The sequence below is a fragment of the Macrotis lagotis genome, chromosome 5 (assembly GCF_037893015.1).
Source record: "Macrotis lagotis isolate mMagLag1 chromosome 5, bilby.v1.9.chrom.fasta, whole genome shotgun sequence".
Taxonomy (NCBI): domain Eukaryota; kingdom Metazoa; phylum Chordata; class Mammalia; order Peramelemorphia; family Peramelidae; genus Macrotis; species Macrotis lagotis.
In genome coordinates, this window is record NC_133662.1 from 165,423,145 (window position 1) to 165,443,758 (window position 20,614).

Sequence of the window (20,614 nt, forward strand, 5' to 3'; positions counted from 1 at the left end):
CATTTAAGTTTTTATTGAACTATTCAAAATAGGTCAGGCATACCATTGTTGTCATTTTCTGTTGGTGAACTTAAAGCCTTTCAAGATAAGGGTGTTTTGCCCCAAAAGTATACTGACACCAGCAAGAAGACTTTTCTCTCTATTGTTAAGTTTTGCTGACGTACACGTAGACATTTAGTATTATGTGACACATTGATGATACACGTTGGCTAGGAACATTGTGTCTTGTCTGCATTAATTATTCCAGGATAATGGAATCAATACTCCATTTAGTCAGACAGTAGACAGAAACCTTCTTAATTAATTAGATAAATTTCTCAGACTAAAATAAAAGTTTTCATGGGCATTATTATAAAGTGCTGCGGTCACCCCAAGGACTATCTATTTCTCTACCCAGTCAGCAATCCATATGATAGAGTAATTTTGTTATTGCCTCAGAACATGTATCTTTGGCATCAAACACCACTCATGCTTTATAAAAAAGGCTGACTTGAGTCTTTAATAGTTGTTTCTAAACTGATTCACATGCATTTCTCTCTTGGACTTTCTAAGCCTTTGAATTTTAGACTTTTTTTTTCCTTCTGTTTTCCCTTTTAACATTTCTTGAGGTTTTTGTTTTTTACTTTCATTTTGCAGATGAAGCAATGGAAATATGCCTACACCCAGGGGTGCCCCTTCCCTTTATTCCATCTTCTCCAGGCACTCTCCAGCTAACAGATCTTATTCTGGGTCATTTTACAAGGTAGTCAAGACTATTTGACTTTGTCCTGGTTTAAAATGATGTCATGAGAGGCTTTGAAAACATTTAGCATATCATCCAAATTTTAATATTGCTGTCTTCCCAAAAAAAGTTCTATTTCAATCTCTGATGACATGAGCCATAGGGCTTCTTGCCAGGCAAAGGTCATGGTAATGGTCCGTGCATATATATACACCTTCATCTAGCTATCTCCCCACTACTTTACTCAACCTTCAATTCTTTTTCCAGGATTTTTAAAATGCTCAGCTCTATCTGGATCTCATTTTTCTTTTACAGTAATTCCAAATTGCTTCCTTGGTAATTTTGTTAGTAATTAAATCAGGATATAGTAGATGGTAGGGTATTGGAAGAGCCTGGCTGAAGGTTATATGCACCATTCAGGAAATAAAACACCTAATGTTGTTGATGATGTTTTTTCCTGCCTACATATACAGGGAAACAATGAAGGGATTTGCTTTTCCCCACCAGTCCTGATTTCTTCATAGGTGCTTATACTCCCCTTTGAAATTTATCACTTTTATGAGCCTATTCTCACTTCCTCTTGGTCTGCCCCTAGGTTATTCACAACCTTCTTTTCTCTGCATGCTGTTTTATAAAATAGCCTCTTTTCTCATTTCTCACTTCAGGGTTCTCTCTTTTGAGATAGATGGTTTAGAAAATCAACATCTTTATTGGATCTCCTTGTCGGTGCACACAGTCTAGTAAATGTTGAGTGATCTGAATTCAGGAGTTTTGTTTTGTTTTTAAATTGGTAATACCTTACATCTCCATAGAGTTCTGAATTTTTTAGAAAATTTTTCAATTTTTTTCTCATCTAATCCTTATAATAATCTGATGAGATGGAGAAGATAGCTAGCATTGCATTCATTTTACAGAAAAGGAGATGAAAGCTTATAGAGCTTGAGTGATGGAATATCATCAGATCAGAGTGTCAGAAATGGAAGGGATCTCAAGAGGCCATCTAATATCAACCCCCTCAGACTGCATGTCCCACATGAGGAGTAATTTTAGAGCCAGACACAAGAAGAAGATTTTCTAAGTCTAGTTCAGTGTTTACCTCAAGGATTTGACTTTCATGATGTTCAGTCCCATCTCCAAAAAAGGACAAGGGGACCTTAAGTTAATAGGTGAAGAGACTCTCTTCACTTAATTTTGTCCCATGAATCAACAAGTAATGACAATGATTTGGAAGATTTTCTGCAGGTTTACAATAGAATCTAAGTAATTATTAGATAATACATGTGTATTCAGATCTAACACTATTTTATAAATTACATCAAAACTGTGGTAATGACTGAAAAATAGAGTTGATGTGGAAAAACTTCCATGAACAAATGCAAAGTGAAATGTACTGTATGTAAAATAACAGCAATATTTTAGGATGATCAGCTGTGAATGACTTTGCTTTTCTCAGCAATGCAGTGATCCAAGACAACTCTGAATGATTGGATTTATGATGAAAGTTGTTGTATATCCCCCCAGAGAAAGAATTGATATTGTCTGAATAGTGATTGAAGCATACTTTTTAAATTTAATTTATTATTTTTGTTTACTTTCATAACATGACTATTATGGAAATGTTTTTCTTGACTCTACATGTGAAACATTGATCACTTTCTTTCTCACTGAGGAAGGTAGAGAGTAAGGAGGGGAGAGAATTTTGAACTCAAAAGTATTTAAAACAAATGTTAAAAATTGTTTTTACCATGTAACTGGTAAAAAATAAAATACATTAATACATAAAAAAAGAGAGTGGTAGATCAGTGGAATAGTTTAGGTATAAAAGAAACAGTAGGAAATCTGTAGTAAACTACTGTTTCATTAAACCCAAAGACTCCAGCTTCTGGGATAAGAACTCACTCTTTGACAAAAATTGCTGAGAAAACTGGAAAACAGTATGATAATACTTGTGTACTGAGGTCAGATAGAGAATTTTAGATTTAAAAGGGACTTTAAAACCCAACATAAAAGGAATATATACTAAAATATACCAGATTAATGGTACTTCAGCCCTGCTGAAAGACAAGTAGCCCATTTGACTTTTGGAAATCTCCAGTCATTGGAGGGGTTTCCTGATAATCAAGCCTACATTGGCCTCCTTAAAGCTTCCACCTCTTATTCCTTGTACTCCCCTCTTGGGTTAATCCAAACAAATGTAAATGTTTCCACTTGATAAATCTTTGGCTATTTTGAAGATAACTATTGGATGTCTCTCTTGTTGGTCTTTTTTCCTCCTTGTTTTCCCTAAATCAGACTAAAATGCCTATTTCCTACAACCAAATTACCCTTCTGAAAATTACCATTTTTGTCTGCTATCTATATTCTGTCTAGTTGGCATGTCCAGACCTAGTGTCACAGTGAATATTTTTTTTTTTGGCATCCATCCATTGAAGTCAAGTTAAAATTTTTGACCATTATTCATGAAAGATTGGTCCACTGACCAAATTCCATTCTGTTGAAATAGATTGAATTAGTCAGATGTTTATTGTGTCTGTTATATTCAGTGTGTTGACCCAAGAGTTTTCATGTTTTATAACACGTTCTTCAATTCCTATTCTAAAACTGTGGAACCTTTTTACTTCAAGATGTCCTTTAAGTCAAGATGAAATCTTTAAAATACACTCAAACTTTTGGGACAACTTTTATACAGAGGATCTTGGTGTACTGGGTTAGTACATTTGACAAGAAAATAGAGATTCCATTCCCACTTACTGTGTTTACAGAATGAGGTTAATTAAAGGGTGTTTAGTAAACAGAGACTTTATTAAGTATAATATGAGAAAATATTCCTGATTTGACTTTGGTTTGAGACCGGATTTGAACTCAGGTACTCCTGACTCCAGGGCTGATGCTCTATCCACTGTGCCACTTAGTTGCCCCCAAATATATATTATAGTCACTATTTATACCTTGCTGAATTGTTTTGTATTGTATTGAATTGTAAGGCAAAAATGTATGCCAGTAACTATCATTTTTCTCCGGTTTCTTTTAATTCCCAAATGAACTTCTACCTTATTTAGGAAGGAACTTCAATCCTCCCTCTTAATTCCCATGTTTTCATTCTGTTATTCCCCCCCCCCCTTTATAGTATGTTTTGTAAATATTTGTTTTCATATTGTCTCGCCCATTAGATTGTAATAGCCTTTGAGGACGAGAGCTATTTTTCTCCCTTTTTTTGCATCCTTAGCACTTAGTTACTTAGCTGCTGCTACTCCTGTTCATTTGTTCAGTCATGTCCACCTCTAGGTGACCCTAGAGGGGTCATGGGTTTTCTTAGCAAAGATACTAGAGTGGTTTGCCATTCATATAATAAGTGCCTCTTAAATGTTTATTGAGTATTTGATCAGGCCTTTGTAAAGTCTTTTGCAAGTCAGGTTTAGACCTTATGAAAAAATCATTTAGATTATGCACAACAAATTGCATGGTAAAAACATAAATATTATAAGCTGTTCAAATACATTGTAGTGTGATCAAGAGAATTCAGAATCTTACCAAAAGTATATGATTTTGATCATTGATCCCAGTGTAAACAATCTATTATGTATTTTGGCCCTTGAATGAGACTCTCATATCCCATTTATTATCATTATTTTATTAACATTTAGAGAAAATATAAAATCCTCAAATAGAAATAGATTGCTTTAAGCTATATGACTTTCAATTGGCATTCTTATCAAAGTAAATATACTGAAGTGCTTATTAAATGATTCAACTAATATAAAAGGTATTTCCCCTAGATTTTTTTCTGATTATAAAAACCTTTAACTCCACCACCATCCCCCAATCCTAGTAGTCTGTCTTTCCCAAATAAGGAACTACGTAGAGCTTTGTGTTTTAGATAAGATTTCTTTTGGCACCAACAAAATGGATGATATGTTAAATATGTGTGTTGAATCTAAGGGCCCATATGTTTTTACTTTTTGCTTTAATGCCATGGCAAAGATTCTACACTTTGTTGCTCTTAAATTTTAGATTTCATCATTTGATCCCACTATTCTATCTTCCAATCTTCAGAGATAAATGCAAATGTCCACAGCAATACTATAACATGTAGTCTTCACCATATTTCTGCATTTAGTTTTCTACCATGAATTTTAATTCCCTGGAAAAGGACTCTTTGAAGGGCTGAAGTGAAAAATATTTCCATTACAAGGCTATCCTAATACTCTTAGTAGCTGCTGTAATGCCTGTTTTCTGCTATTGACCCTCTATCCCCATAGTAGGGGGCAAGTTAGCAGCACAAGGCTTAAGTTGTAATTCCTTTCATGATAACTCTGAAATCTGGCCCTTTGTGGAAAGTTGAGATGATTTAACTTCAAGCACAATAAAATTAATGTTTCTTATTTTAGGATCATTCTAGAAATTTAGAGCAGTAGAAGTAGTGCAGTAAATAGTGCAGCACTTGAAATCAAAAAGACTCATCTTCACAAAGTCAAGCACAAATAAACTACAACAGATAGATTTAGAGTTTGAAGGGACTTTGATGCAAAAAAATTTATGCTTTACTCAAGAAAGATGTGTTTCTGAAAAATTAGACAAAAGTTTCTTAAATCTACAACCAGTACATGCTGCCTTAGCTCCCCATTTTAAAGAACACTATAACTCTTCAAAACTTTAAGAAAACTTTTTTTTAAAACAACACCTGCTGTGTTAAAGCCCTGAGAATTAAAAAAAAATACTGATTCTTACCTCAAGGAGCTAATATACAAATGAGGAGACAAGAAGGAACTACATTTCCAAAATACATTCCAAAAGTATAAGAACTAATTTGGAGAAGGCAGTGGCATTTGAGCTGAATCTTTAACGGGGGTGGAAACTTCAAGAGGTAAATGGATCATTGAAAATCGTTGAGTAAGAAAGGGAGGGAAGGAAATGTTTTCAAAAGAGATTGCATGTATATTTTTTCCTTTGTAAACAAAACATGAAAAATAATTTTATCTTATTCAAATCCTGAAAATGACATTCCACATGTCTGACCTTGAGTAAATCACTTCCCTCTGGTCCTCAGTTTTCTTATCTATAAAATTTAGAGTGTTAGACAATATAATCCCCCAAAGTCCTTTCTAACACTTAAATCTATAGAATCATCCTATAATTATGAACATCAGGTATTGTACTATTTAATAATATAGACACTGCCAGCCTCCTGCCTCCAAAGTATTGGTGTTTGAGCTCCTGTAAAATTGTTTCATATTGTTCTGTTTTGTGAGCTCTCTACTTTTTGTAGTTTCATTTTTGTTCCCATTATGAGCTATCATTTCTATTATCAGTTTCCCTGAACAAATTTGTTGCTTCTGTTTTGCTGCTAGCCAGAAAACCAGATAACCAAGTTTGTCAGAACTGTATAAAGAGTAGATAGGTGCGGTGCAAGGACCTAAGGGACTTTCCCATGAAGGAAGGAAGTATATGAGGTTTATGTTTAGTTCATGAACTTAGTGACATATTGAATTTTCAGTTAACTTACTTGGTTTGTGAAAGTGAAGATGATATTGACCTATTCCACTGGGAATTTGAGAGAACACTTTTATATAAAAGTGCTGTTTAAGACTCGTAGTATTAATGGCAACTGTATTTAGTCAAATACATTTTTTTAAATAAACTATGTGCCATCATTATAGCAAATTTTTTTAACTTCTCTTGAGAATTTCCATATTTTTTCTTCCCATCATTTCTAGAGTTACCCACCATTACAAATAGCCATGTGAATATAAAATTATTCGATACACATTTCCAATTATCATCTTTCTTCATGTGTCCTTTTATCGTTAATTTGGATATTTATAATAGTCAAATTAATAGTCAGTTGTCCTTAAAACAATATTCCTGTTACTGTACACAATCTTCTCCTGGTTCTGTTCATTTTGTTCTTCATTATTTTGTGGTATTTTGATTTGGTTTTTGGTTTTTGAAAGGCAGTGGGATTAAGTGACTTGCCCAAGATCATATAGCTAGGTAATTATTAAGTATCTGAGGCCAATTTGAACTCCTGACTCCAAGACCTGTGCTCTGTCCACCACGCCCCCTATCTGCCCCCTTCTTCATTACTTTGTATAAGTCTTTCCATAATTTTCAAAGATCATTGAACTCACAATTTCTTATAGCATAGTAGTATTCCATCACAATTATGTACCACAACTTGTTCAGCCATTCCCCTATTGATGACTGACCCTTGACCCCACTGCCCAGTGCTTTCCCACATAATGCAGCATTGTTTTGCATAGTTGTGCTCTGCTTAGAAGTATTAATAAGCATAATATTTTTGGGGGATGCCCACTAAATGACTATATAATATCATCTTTTCCATTTTTTTCTTTTTTGAACACCAATCTATACCATCTCTTTTTCTTCCTCTTGGAAATCTCTAAAACTTTGTTCTGCATTGTCTTATTTATTCACATATCCTTTTTATCCAACACCTGCAGGGTAACATCACATTAATTTTAGGACTCTTCTGAATGAATGACTTCAATAACTTTTTTTTTAGTTCATTTTAGATCATTTCAATTTATTGTTTTTTGGGGTATATTTTTCTTTTTAAATTTTGAGTTCCAAATTCTCTCCTTTGTATCCCTTTCATACCCATTGAGAATGCAGACAATATGAATCAGTTATACATGTGAATTCATGCAAAAACATTTCCTTATTAGCCATATTTCTTTTTTTAAAAAGTGAAGGAAGAAAGAAAATTCAATTTTCACTCAAAGACTTCCACAACTTTATGAGAAAATCTTTTTATGAACATAAAAATGACAATAGCTCACACTTCTATAGTATCTTTAAATTACGATATGCTTTATTTATAGCAACCCCTATGTGAAGTGCAACAAGCTATTTTAGAGATGAAGAAACTGAGGCTTTGGGTGTTTTTTTAAAGGGACTTTTCTGTGATCCCAGAGTATCAAAGCCACTATTTTAATGAAAGTTGAAATTGCCACCATATATTTGAGTTTTTTCCTGATTTTCCTCTGCACATTTCCCTCCTGTTCCAACTTATTTGTGCCTTCCCTTTCAAAGATGCTTTGTGATGGTGTCCATGTTGTCTTGTTCTTTGGAATATAATATCTTTGATGGTAGAGACTTTCATCTTTATCATTATAGCCCCAATGCTTATCACATAGAAAATATTTAATAAATAATTGTTGAATCACTGATTGACATCTCCTGACTCCCAAATCTAGTTTTTCCATGACATTTTTACCTTAAAGAATGTAAGTTTGTCTTACATAAGACTTCTCCCCCCCCCCCCCCCCCAATTTCATGCTTTCCCTTAGAAATATAGCTGCATTTTTTGGCATTTCCTAGTTTTGTGTCATAATACACTTCAGAGAACAAGTCCTAAAGTGTGCCTGACCCACTTCTGAGAGCCATTGTTGAATTTTATTTTCAGTTTGAACATTTATGTTTAAAAAATGCGCAGTGTCAATCTTTTTTTATTGATTATCCTAGACTTTAGAAATTGGAAATAATGCAAATTATTTTTGAACGTATGTGTATGCTTTTCTCTCCTTCTTGTCTTATTAAAGCTTTAACATTGCACCTCTAAGGTTTATGCCATTGTGAGTACTGAAATCATTAAACTTAAGCTAAAATTTGGTTCATTGTCAAAAATTTGTTCAGATGTTAAGAACATTGGTAACACTTTATATATAAATAATAATTTTGTCTACAGTAGGATCAACAATACCTGGAAAACTAGTGAATTAATTTTGTATTAGTTGAATTTTATGAAAGAAGTTAAGCATTGTTTATCTTTTAATTTTATTATCATTTTCCATAATTAATATTCCACTGAAATTTTTCAGCATTTTAAAAAATGAAATTATTAGTAATGGAAAGTCTCCCTTATTGTGGCCCAAAATTATTGGTTTTAATGTGGGTCATTTTTATGTTCTATGAATTTTTATTCCTGTTGGGGGAGCGTGATGCACACTACAGCAAAGAAATATATTTTCCTGCCTGTCCTACTCCCACATGCTTCCTCTTTGAAAAGAAAGACACAGGATTAAACTCTTAGTCAATCTGTGAATTATTTCATTTGGTCTGGAAAATACTATGGAATTATGCCAGAAAAGTACTTACCTCTTCATACATGCTCTTTTGACCTAGTGATCCCATTGCTCAGAATATATACTGTGGAGTTCAAAGAGAGTCAAACAGGTCCCATGCACACCAAAACACTTAACAGCTACACTTTCCATGACTGCAAAATAACTTGAAAGAGAATAGGTGCCATTGATTGAGAATAACCAAAGAAATTATGGTGTATTAATATGATGGTATGTTATTGTACCATAAGATGCTGAAAATGGAGTATTTGTTGAAACAATGGAAGATTTAAAGAATCATGTTTGCAAAACCAGGAAAACAATGTATACATTCACTGTGGTAATATAAACAAAAAGTTCTTCATAAATAGTCTGATCCAGACCCATCACATTTCTGCTAGCTGATGGTACCTGTGGACAGCTCTGTTCCACCCACTCCCATGATCCTGCCAGTCATTTTTCCTGTCATACCATCCTTCCCCAATCATCTTCTCTTTCCAAATTTCCCATTTTCCATTCTATTCATCTTTCCTTTGCTGCTTTTACAGCTGTGTTCTCTGATCCCCTATCTCACTTCTGAAGTTCATTATCAATCAGCAGCTGCCAATCACTACAAGGAGTGATGGGATGGGTGGAGAGCTTCAAGTTCTTATATGTATAATTGCAATAAATTCTGTTTATTGAACTATTTTAAAATGTTAACTGCTTTTTTTGGAGTATGGAACTAGAACACATTGATTGCCTACATTAAAAAATTATGGAAATGGCCACAAAGACTTAGTGTATATAGGGCATAAGTTCGGTAGTCTTATATTTTAAAATACCTAGTAGAGTAATTATTCCACCAAAAAAAAAACTTGTAGAAACTGGTAAATTCTTCTGTTTCTGTTCTTTGAAGTAACTCTTTGGGATATCCCCTCTGAGGCCAAAAAAGTACAACCAGATTAAATTTATGTGTTTGGCAGTCATGATTCTACCACCAACACAATTTTCCTGAGTTGTCCTTCATTTTGGTTTGTTTCCTGATATATATATGTTCCCCGGCAGGTCAGGCATAACTTTGTAGAATAACTTTTATGTGCACATTCTGTGAAAATGTGAATGTTAAAGGCATTCCAGGAACCTGAATAGGCTCGGTTACAAGGAGAAACATTAAAAACAAGGAAAACTTGCAGTTTTCTAAGAAGTTTAATAGATCCAAGTTTAAATTCAGTTGGCAAGGATCTCCAGAGTTTAAAATGGCCAAACATCTGGTCTGTTCTTCCTGACAGCTTTTGTAATGACCCTGACTTTTCAGTGTAGATAAATTAGTGATTCATCCTGCTTTACTTTGGCTGCTGCCTCTACTAGTCACTGGGGGTGGGGGAGGTGGGGAGGCCTAAAATACCATAAAGTCTCCAAGGCTAACCCACCTTAAGCTCCAGATTCAGGGTTTGTGTTTTTCTGTGACTTTGAACTCTAGTTTTCCTGAGTTTATCAGAAAACAGCTGCAGTAGACCAGATCTGTTTACATAAGGGAGTGAAGAAGCAATTCTTAAGCATTGAGTTTCCATTTCCCTTAGCATTGTTCAGGAATTGTGGCTCACGGCTTTAATGTTGAAGTTTATCCCAGCATATACCTCTTCCAGCACAAAGGCTTTGTTTTTATTTCTGATTTGATGTGAGAAAATAAAGTGCTGACTGAATTAGAGTTAGAGCTTTTTTTTCCACCCCTTTTTACAAGAAAATCTTTTTTGAGGATTAAGCAAACCAGGCTACCTTGGGCAAAGGTTTCTCATCTCGTCCATTTCTAGATTAGCAGGTTACAAGTCCTGATTCTTTGCTGACTCCTGTAGCAGCCCATAAATCCAAGCTCATGCCCAAAGGTAATGGACAACACAGCATACTGTATTAGATTATTGAGCTACTGCTTTATAAATGAGTTTTCAAGATTAAAGAAATTATTTCCTTTAAAAAGTGACTGTGAAATCTGACCATCTATTTTGACCACTATACCATTAAAGTGTCAACTGTCCTATAGGAGAATCAGTTGTTTAGACAAATCTGTAGCTCAGCCTACTCTCACAGCATTTATTCAGTCCCCTGTAGCATAGGAGCCAACCAAATATTTGGAAAATATCCTAACCAGCTTAATTTCCTGCTGTTTTGGTAGAAAGAAGTAGCAGAGATATGGACCATCACCATTATAGAATCTATTGACATTCTCAAGGAATGACTTGGATCCCAAGGGAATGAGAATGCCATATTGGATTTATGTCTATAGATACCAGCTAGACAATAGGGACCTAGCATGTTGCAGTAAATTCTTCTGGATCAAACATGGTTGGAGAATAGGAAATTCTGAGTAATAAGATGACACCTATCCAGAGATTTGTCACTTTTCAAAGAAATTGAATTTTAAAAAAATACCCTGGTACATGAAAAATTCTTTAGAAAGCTTTGTAGGACCTTGTCATACTTTTAGGGTCAATTGATATCCCCAAGTGCTCATTAAGAAGGAATATTCTGTTTTACAGAATGCCAGATGTTCAGGGCAGCATAGTATAGTTAAGCACTAGATTGAAAATGAGAAAACCTGTATTTCATCCCCAACTTTTTCCATTATTTAGCTATATAACTTTGGGCAAGCCATTTTATTTTTCTGGGTCTCCAATTACTTATGAATAAGATGATGTGGTGAACCTGGATGATTTCTTCCATTCTAGCTATTAAGGAAATGCAATTTTCAATCTAGAATATGCAAAGAAGGTGGCTAAAAGCTCATGCCTTTTTACCCAGAGACTCCAGTGAGGGACAAATATCCCAAGTTAGTCAATGGTTCCCCCTCTCAAAAAACAAAAAAGACCTCATATATACCAAAACATACATTTTGTGTAGTAGCAAAGTATCAGAAACAAAATAGGTGCCCAATGTTTGAGTAAAGAAAAGACAAGTAAATTTAGCGGCCACTGATTCCACCAATCTCATTTTACAGATGAGGAAACTGAGACCCAGGGTTACACTAGTAATTGTTTCACAGATTTGGATTTGTATTTTTATTGGAGTTTGTTTTAACTTAGAGCTCCCAAACTCCAAATTTACTGCCCTTTCCTCTGCATCATGCTGCTTTTGTTACTTGAGTGTAATAAAATATGCCTACTATAAAAAAATAAGGAATATGATGAATATAGAGAAGATACAGAAAGATTTACATGAACTTATGTGAAGTGAAGAGAATAAGGAAAAGGAAATTTTTACATGAATCAAAATAAAGAGAGCAGGAATAAAACAATCAAAACAACCCTGCAAAATTCTAATAACCAAGCTTAGAAAGATGAATTGGTAAAATATTTCCCCATGCCTCATTGCAGATGTGGGAAACTATGGGTGGCTAATATTATGTATGTTGTCAGAATGTTTAGACATTGGTTAGTTTAGATCAGTGTTTCTTAACTTTGTGGTTAATACTATTAAAAATTGAGAAGTTTTATTTGTGTGTGTTATATCTACTGATAATTAACTGTTTTTGAAATGAAAAAATGGTAAATCTTTAAAATATTAATTAATTTTATAATAACCTTAATAGATCCATTATATATTAACACAAATAACTTAATAATCCTCTTCCAAAAAAAATTGTGAGGCGTGTAACATTATTTTACATATTTTCATAAAACTAATATTCAACTTAACAGATGACATTCTCATACCTTCTTCCACTTTCCAAGATATAATTTTGGTTGAAGGAGATGAGGAATAATTCAGCTTCAGGTAGTTTCTGTTGTTGTTCATCGTATCCAGTCATGGTCCACACTAAATTATCTTATTTGGATTTTTCTTGACAAAGATACCAGAGCGGTTCATCATTTCCTTCTTCAGTTCAGTTTATCAATAAGGAAACCGAGGCAATGAAGGTTAAATGAGTTGCCCACAGTCACCTAGTTAGTCAGTGTCTGAGACCAGATTTGAACTCAGGAAGAGGAGTCTTCCTGACTCCAGGCCCAGCACTCTGTCCACCCGGCCCTTTTAAACCATTATGTAGTTGAACATGGGAGGGTTGTAGGAAAATAACTTGGTGTTATCAAAAAAAAAAAAAAAGCCCAAAACATTTTTTACCTCCTAGTCCTCCTGAACACATCTTAAGGATCCTCATGGATCATTGGAATCTCTGGTTTAAATGAACTTTTTTTTTCCTCCTCTTAAAATTCTTAAGGGACAGGAAGGGAGAATACATTGAGAGACAAAGGTAATATAAAAATAAGGTATCAATAAAACTTAATTTTTGAAAATGCCTTATTTGAGATGAGGAAGTCAAAAAGAGTATTTTTATAAATAAAGGCCAGCAGTCCAGTGTTCTTTCTCCCAGCCTAAACCTCCTAACTCACAAAAAAAATAATCCCATAATGCCCTTGTCTCTTTAATGTTCCTTTAGATATTTGGTGAGTCAGAAATACTCTCCAGCTTGTTGACAGGTCTCCAATATATATTCAGCACACATTACAGAATAGCCCTCTGGTGTATTCTTTTAGGCTGGTAATGCCCAACTTCCATGTTTTTCCCCCTTCTTCCTAACCCCCTCCTCCACCCTAACACACACTTCAAAGGCATAGAAGGATTTGAGTCTGACCTACAGTTAACTTCTTTTATTAAGAGCAGATTTGTCTAGTATTAGACATCCAAATAGCCAGTAATCCATTAAAACTTCCCTTTTGGGCTAATTGTGGGTTTTTGCAGTTTGGTTTCTGCTATGCTTCACAAGCAGTATCTAATAACCTTGTACTTACATATTAATATCACTCCTCTTACTTATACCCCTTCCCCCCCCCAAAAAAAAAATATAGACTATTATGCCTTTGGCTGTGCTAAATTCATTCTAAAACATGTTAAACCTCAGTCTTCATTAGTGAGTATTAACTTTCAGACCACTAGGCAAACTATAAGTTATAGTTCTCATGTACTGAATGACTTCCTGATGTGTCTGAAAAGACTAAGGATGTGTAGTGCCTCTAAATGAGAGTTGATTATTAAATTTTCATACTACTCACTATAGTCCTAAATAAATAGTAGTAACACATCACAGATTGTGCATAACTCTTTCAGTTAATAAGTCTTCATTATGACCTTATGGCAGTTCATGTATCATGCAATGATTGGCTGTTGTCCAATTTGCACCTAAAATTTTAATTCTCCTGGGCCTGCCTATTTCTTTGGGAAGGAGGAGGAAATACTATGAAAAGGATTATAGTGCACATTCAAACATAAGCAGTTTTCTGTGTTCAAGAATTTGTCACTTTCTCCTATTCTCCTTGAGGTTTTGGTTCCTTGGAAGCCATCCTTTCACCTTTGAGACTGTATCCTGTTTACTTCCTCCAGCTGGGGCTAAACTTTCTCTGCTGATCCTAGCATTGTTGTGGGGTTTTTTCCCTTTGTCTCTAGAATTTCTAAAATTAAATGTGGTTAGTCAGTATATATATATATATTTAAAATTTTCTTTCCATTATCAGATGCTGCATCTGGTTCTTTTGTAAAGCCCTCTCCAACCCCCCCACCCACTTTGTATTATGAATGATGAGCTATGTGAAGAGGTCATGATAAATAAAGCAAATCCCTGACCCTGAGGTATTTGTAGGGTATTGATGCATGCTCAGTGCAGAAGAGAAAATATAATTTGCTTTGGGAATTCTGAATGAATAAAGAGGGATATGACATGCCACCTGATCTCATATTGGTAGTTTTTGTAACCAAACTTGAACCTATGACTTTGTGAAAAACTGAAGCTATGGGCAGGATATGGGAGAATAGAAATTCATCATTCTCATGTTTCATGACATGATTCAACCTTATCTAATTGGATTGTATGGTCATAGCAAAAATATATTTAAGCCCTTTCCCACAATGGCTTCAGATTATATACTTGTGTAAAATTGTGATCCTTGGATGACATTCTCTGAAATTGATTTTAAATGTTAATCATGTCAGGAGATGAGAAAAGAGCTTGGGAAATAGCCTGGAAAACTTGGAAAGAGTAAAGGATTTCCATGAAACCAATATGACCTTGGGTATTTAACTTAACTCTTAGAATCTTGGTTTCCTCATCTATAAAATGAGGAAATGGAATGAATGGTACCTGTTGTTCTTCCACCTCAAAAACTGAAATGTGATCCCAAGAAAGACAATACTAGATAGGATACATTAACATCCAGCATGTAGAAAGGAGCCCATTTTGCATCAATGGATTCCATCCTTAGTCAAATTCATAGAAGCTATTAAAGGATAAATTGGTCTTAACTGAAGTCATTCAGTTATTTTCAATGTAATCCAAGCCTCAGTTGTACACAGAATGTATTTATTTTTTTGAATGTTATCATGGTGTTCTCATCACTCCACAAAAAACTATAAAATAAAATCTTTAAGAATGAAAGGTATAAAGTATATGTAGTTTTCTTCACAGAATTGAGTTTTGAAAATGCTTATACATAATTGAAAACTTTTGATGAGAGCTTTTTCCTGTACTATAATTTCAGTAATTTTAAATTAGTTGCACTCTAACACCATACTGCTCACTCTTGCTAGATTTCATTATATGGTTATGGTCTCCTTTTACATATACAATTTGTATTAGTATAATTTAATATTACATAAAATATGCAAGTACAATAAAAGAAAAATCAGTGTGGTTGTAAGGCACTTTTCAAGTGTGCATAGATTTACATGAAGCTGATTATTCATTGTTATTTTATGATGTGCTTTTCCATTGGTAGCAACAGATTTTCACTGAACCATTCACACTTTATGGTAGAAGAGTATATACCATTGTGACCAGTGGTACTTGTTTGCTAGGCAGATAACAGACAAATTGTGTCTGACATCTTTAGAGCAAAGAGAAGTCAGTTGGGCTTTTAGATGAATCAGTCCTGGAGCCTCCAGCCTCATTAACAGTGTTTCTAGCCCACAGATCTACTTGACTTAAATTGGTGAACATAAAACTCATCAAAATACATTGGTTCTTTCAGTTTTAACTTTGTATATACCCAATGACTTGATCATATTAGGTGCATAGTGAATGCTTGTTGCTTAATTGAAAATGTCTTCCTTCATATGGATACATTTATCCAGTCTCTTTTGGTGTTATTTGAAACAAAATGGAAAAGTCAAATTTGTTTTTATTTTTTTAAGGTATGTTTTATTATGCATTTTTTAAAAATAGTACCCCTTGAAATTTAACAAATAAGGCCGAATTGATGAAGATCTAGGGACATCCTCTGGCCATATCTGATCAGCTTCCAAGAGACTGCAGTAGTCATTCATTGCTTTGGAATTTGGAAATTGGAAGATTTTAGATTGGCACATCACTCATTGGAGATGGCTTAGTATTCACCGGAAATGGACAACATTGATGTTCCGTAGCTACTCTGGCAATCATGTTCTTAGATGTTAATAATTATTATTTTGTTTTATTCCCAACAGTCACAGAAGCTGGTTTTGGAGCTGATATTGGAATGGAGAAATTCTTCAATATCAAGTGTAGAGCTTCTGGTTTGGTTCCCAACGTAGTGGTTCTAGTTGCAACCATAAGGGCATTGAAGATGCATGGAGGTGGCCCAAGCGTAAGTTCACACTACATCTTCACATAAAAGTTTGGCTTTAAACATTCATGAAGCACACACTTCATACTTGGAACTTTTCACACAGAGCTGCTAATCCATTTCAGTGCATTTAGTTATCCTGATTTTTTTCTTTGCTTCCATCAGTGACTGCATGCCTCTTAAAGGCTGAAAAGTTCTAAATGACACACAGAGTTGTGCCAGGTTTTGAATTTATTTTTTTAATTAACACATTTTACAACTACATAGTAAATAGTGGGGTGGCTAAAAGTCCTCACCCTGAAAAATAAAAAAAAAAAAAAAAAACGGAAGAATTGCAAAGGATGAGTTAATGTTTAATGTCTCTCATTATTTTATTTTTGTGATCTTTTGTTCATCTTTCATCAAATATCTGAAAATTTTGTTGTTCTGTCGTTATGTCCTAGTGTTGAATTGCTTTAGTAATGAATTTATTTCAAAAACTTAATCTTTTAAAAGAAAATGCCTTGCTCCTTCTAAATTTTATTTTATTGAAATTTGTTTTTCCATTTTCAAGAAATTTCAAACTGTTAAAAACTTGGAATTTATGAAAAGAAATCAGTTCTGTGAAGACTCTCCATTTATTAGCAGGTTCCCTAGCTATAGAGTTCCATCCTGGTATTTTCATTATTTTCATCTCTGATCTTTTTGATAGCATATGGTCCACAGAAGGGCTGAATAAATGAATAGTTTCAAACAATTAATATATGTTGATGGTAACAAACATGATATATGTTAGATCACTTTGAAGCCTGAAGTTTTATACCTCCTTTGTTGTGGACGCTGTATTTTATTGCTGCATAAGATTACATCAGCTTTTGGGCTTTTTTTTGCAAATACTGTTTTCTCATGTTCAGCTTGTACTTCATGAGAATACCTAGGTATTTTTCCCATCAAAGTGGAGATGGAATTAAAGCATTGGTCACTTGAATTAAATTGAATTAGACATTTTATGACATTTTCCTTAATTTACCTCTTTCCTAATTTTAGGTGACTGCTGGTGTCCCTCTTAAAAGAGAATATACAGAAGAGGTAAGAGTGGTTGTGTAAAAATATGCTATATGGTATCATTTGAATTTATTTATCAACTTTTGAAAGAAGATGGTGGCTTATATCTGGAATTATGCAATCCATGAAGGACCATTTTGAAACAAAAAGTACTCCGTCTATAAGGTACCATGAAGTAATCAAGCCCTTCTCTCTTACCCAGAAAAAAAAATCAGGAAACTCAAATTTATAAATGTATTTGATAGATAAAAATTATTTTATGTAAGTCCTTTACTTTGGCAACCTATTATTTCATCCCAGAATCCCTATTCTTCCTGCAGTATCTCTGTAACAGCCTCTGAATTACATTCAAACTTAAAATTGTGAAAGTCTAGGAAGAAAAGCCATGATTCTATAATTTAACTAAATAGGACCGGATTAGTCCAGAAGAAAGTAGCAGTAGGATGCTTCATGTTCAGAATTAGTCACAGACTTAATTCAATAAAAATTGACTACCCAGCAGGCTAGGATACTTGGAAGAAGTGTGAATTATTGGGTAGTTGTACTGTGAAAATATATGAATGAAGGCAGCCTGGCATAGCCTTTGTTACATACTGTTGAGTGCAGTATGACTCACAAACAGAAAGTGGGTATCAAATTAGATTTCAGATTTTGAAAGAAATAATATGTTTCAAGACCCATCTTTTTTTAAGATAATCTTTCCCTTGGCCTGTTACTACTGGGGATTTGCTCAAGATGGAGCAAAGACTACAATGGAAGGAAAACTGGCGCTGATTCACCCCATTACTTGTGCCTCGTGTCAACCAGCCCACGGATGTATTTGGCATGTTGCTCCTGGCGTGGCGGCCAACTAATGCTGTCGGGGATCCCAGGAAGCAGCATCCTGCCTTACGCTTTTAAAGTGGTCGATGAAGCTTTTCACAAGCAGCTAGTCCTCTTTTTAGGAAAAGGTGTTTCGTAATGTTCTGATAAAGTAACTCTAGAAGAGGGGGAGAAACAAGTAAAGACAAATTGTAAATAAAACCCCTCCAAAGCATTCCTGCTGTTCTTGGTTTTCTTGGCTTCATGGGGCTCCCTGAGAAATAATGCACCGGGCCAAATGGTTTTTCTTGCAGAACCTTCAGCTGGTAGCTGATGGATGCTGTAACCTTCAGAAGCAGATTCAGATTGCACAACTTTTTGGAGTTCCAGTTGTGGTTGCTCTAAATGTCTTCAAGTAAGTCAAACCTCATGTTTTTACCAAGATTGGATCATTAGTTCCCTTTTGAATTATTCTAACCTTGAGGCAAACAGCATTTCTCTGTTCTTTTGGGACCTCATACTTAAGAGGTGAGGGAAAGAGAATATCACCAGTAAGCTGATCTTTTAGGATTTTTTTTTATTATGAATATCTAATGTGTCATACAACACATTTCTAATTATGAGAACCAGATGAATTGTTTTTAAAAACCTGGATTTTTTGTTTGAATTTTTTTTTCAGGTCCTTGCAGAACCCCAAAAGAATTATTTGACTTTCTCTTCATTCTTTACCTTTCCTTAAAAAAAAAAAAAATAAGAACCAATAATTGTATTTGACTTGTTGTCCAGAATAGCAGTACTTAAGCATTTTGGTCTCAGGTCTTCTTTACAGTCTTAAAAATTACTGAGAATTCCTCAAAGAGCTTTTCTTTATGTGAGTTATATTTGTCACTATTTACCATAATATCTTAGTATTATTATGAAAATAGTTTTGACATCTTTGGCCCTCCTGAAAGGGTCTCAAGGACTATAAGGTCCCTAAAACATAGTTTTAAAACCACTGACACAACATATCCAATAAAAGCTTGTGCCTAAAGCATGCAGCCATTTTGAAGGATGGATAAAAATCTAAAGTCCCATTTGTTTAAACATGGTGTGCATCCTTCTGATGTTTCAAAAATCCATTCTTTAAGTAAATCCATCAATATTTCCATCAACAACAGGAATGACACGCGTGCTGAGATTGACTTGGTCTGTGAACTGGCAAAACGGGCTGGAGCCTTTGATGCTGTCCCTTGCCATCACTGGTCTATTGGCGGCAGAGGGTCCGTGGACTTGGCTCGTGCTGTGAGGGAAGCTGCAAACCAAAGAAGTCACTTCCGATTCCTCTATGATGTCCAAGTAAGGAGGGGAAGGGGAGGAGGGAGGTGACAAGTCAGCACTTAACTCCCAAGATTTAACAAGTACTGAGACTATTGTGATGTTTCACACCTTACCTGGACCCGACAAAAGCATCACAGATTTCCCCCATGGAATTTTCTAGAGCTTTGTCAAGTTCATTTAAAGGGGGAGGGGTTCATTCTTTTTGTTTTTATATCTTAGCCACTTTTAGGAAGATTAGAAAGATTACCCAACAATTCCTTGTTAGCACAGAAAAATAGTACAATCAGATTTCAAAGTCACTGTCTCCTTACCAAAAGGAGAGAAGTGCATTTTATTATCTCTTCTAATATCATAAACAGCCTTTATTCAGTTTGACTTCCTTTTAGTGAAAGAATGAATGAATGAATAGACCTTCATGTGGAAGGACTATCTTTTCTATTTGTGTCCTTAGTGATCTACACTAATCACCTCAATATCTTTATCAAGAAATCCCCACAGAGTGTGAACCACACAGAGTAGAGCTCAACTGAAATAACTGAACATCTAGAGGCATCCAAATGGCCCAGTAGAGAGGACACTGGACCTGGATTCAGGAAGGCCTCAAATGTGGTCTCAAGGATGGCTAGGTGGCTCAGTGAATAGAGCACTGACCCTGAAGTCAGGAGTACCTGAGTCCAAGCTGGCCTCAGACACTTGATAATTACCAAGCTGTGTGCCCTTGGGCAAGCCACTTAACCCCATTTGCCTTGCAAAAACCTAAAAAAAAAAAATGTGGCCTCAAACTGTTATTAGCTATATGACCCTGGGTAATGCACTTAATCCTGTTTGTCTCAGTTTCCTCATCTGTCATATGTGTTGAAAAAGGAAATAACAAAACAGTTCAATAACTTTTCAAAGAAAACCCCAGAAGGGGGTCATAAAAAATCAGATTTGATTGAAACGATTAAACAAGAAGTGCTTTTTGCATACTAAAGCACTTAATAAATGCCCATTTATTATGTGCTCTGTACAAAAAGAAAGACCTTATGAGGAAAAGAAAATGTATTTTTGGAGGGGTATTTTGAACTGGGAAGCCAGAG

At 34.8% G+C, this 20,614-nt stretch overlaps 1 protein-coding gene across 1 annotated transcript in view; it reads left to right on the plus strand.

Annotated features, from left to right (window-relative positions):
- The window catches only part of MTHFD1L (methylenetetrahydrofolate dehydrogenase (NADP+ dependent) 1 like), a 191,067-nt gene that overhangs the window by 99,687 nt on the left and 70,766 nt on the right, over positions 1–20,614 (plus strand). Inside the window, exons 21-24 of the mRNA XM_074187818.1 lie at positions 16,252–16,391; positions 17,397–17,438; positions 18,530–18,630; positions 19,376–19,553. Of these exons, the coding sequence (XP_074043919.1) occupies positions 16,252–16,391; positions 17,397–17,438; positions 18,530–18,630; positions 19,376–19,553 (461 nt within the window). The remainder of the gene's footprint in view (positions 1–16,251; positions 16,392–17,396; positions 17,439–18,529; positions 18,631–19,375; positions 19,554–20,614) is intronic.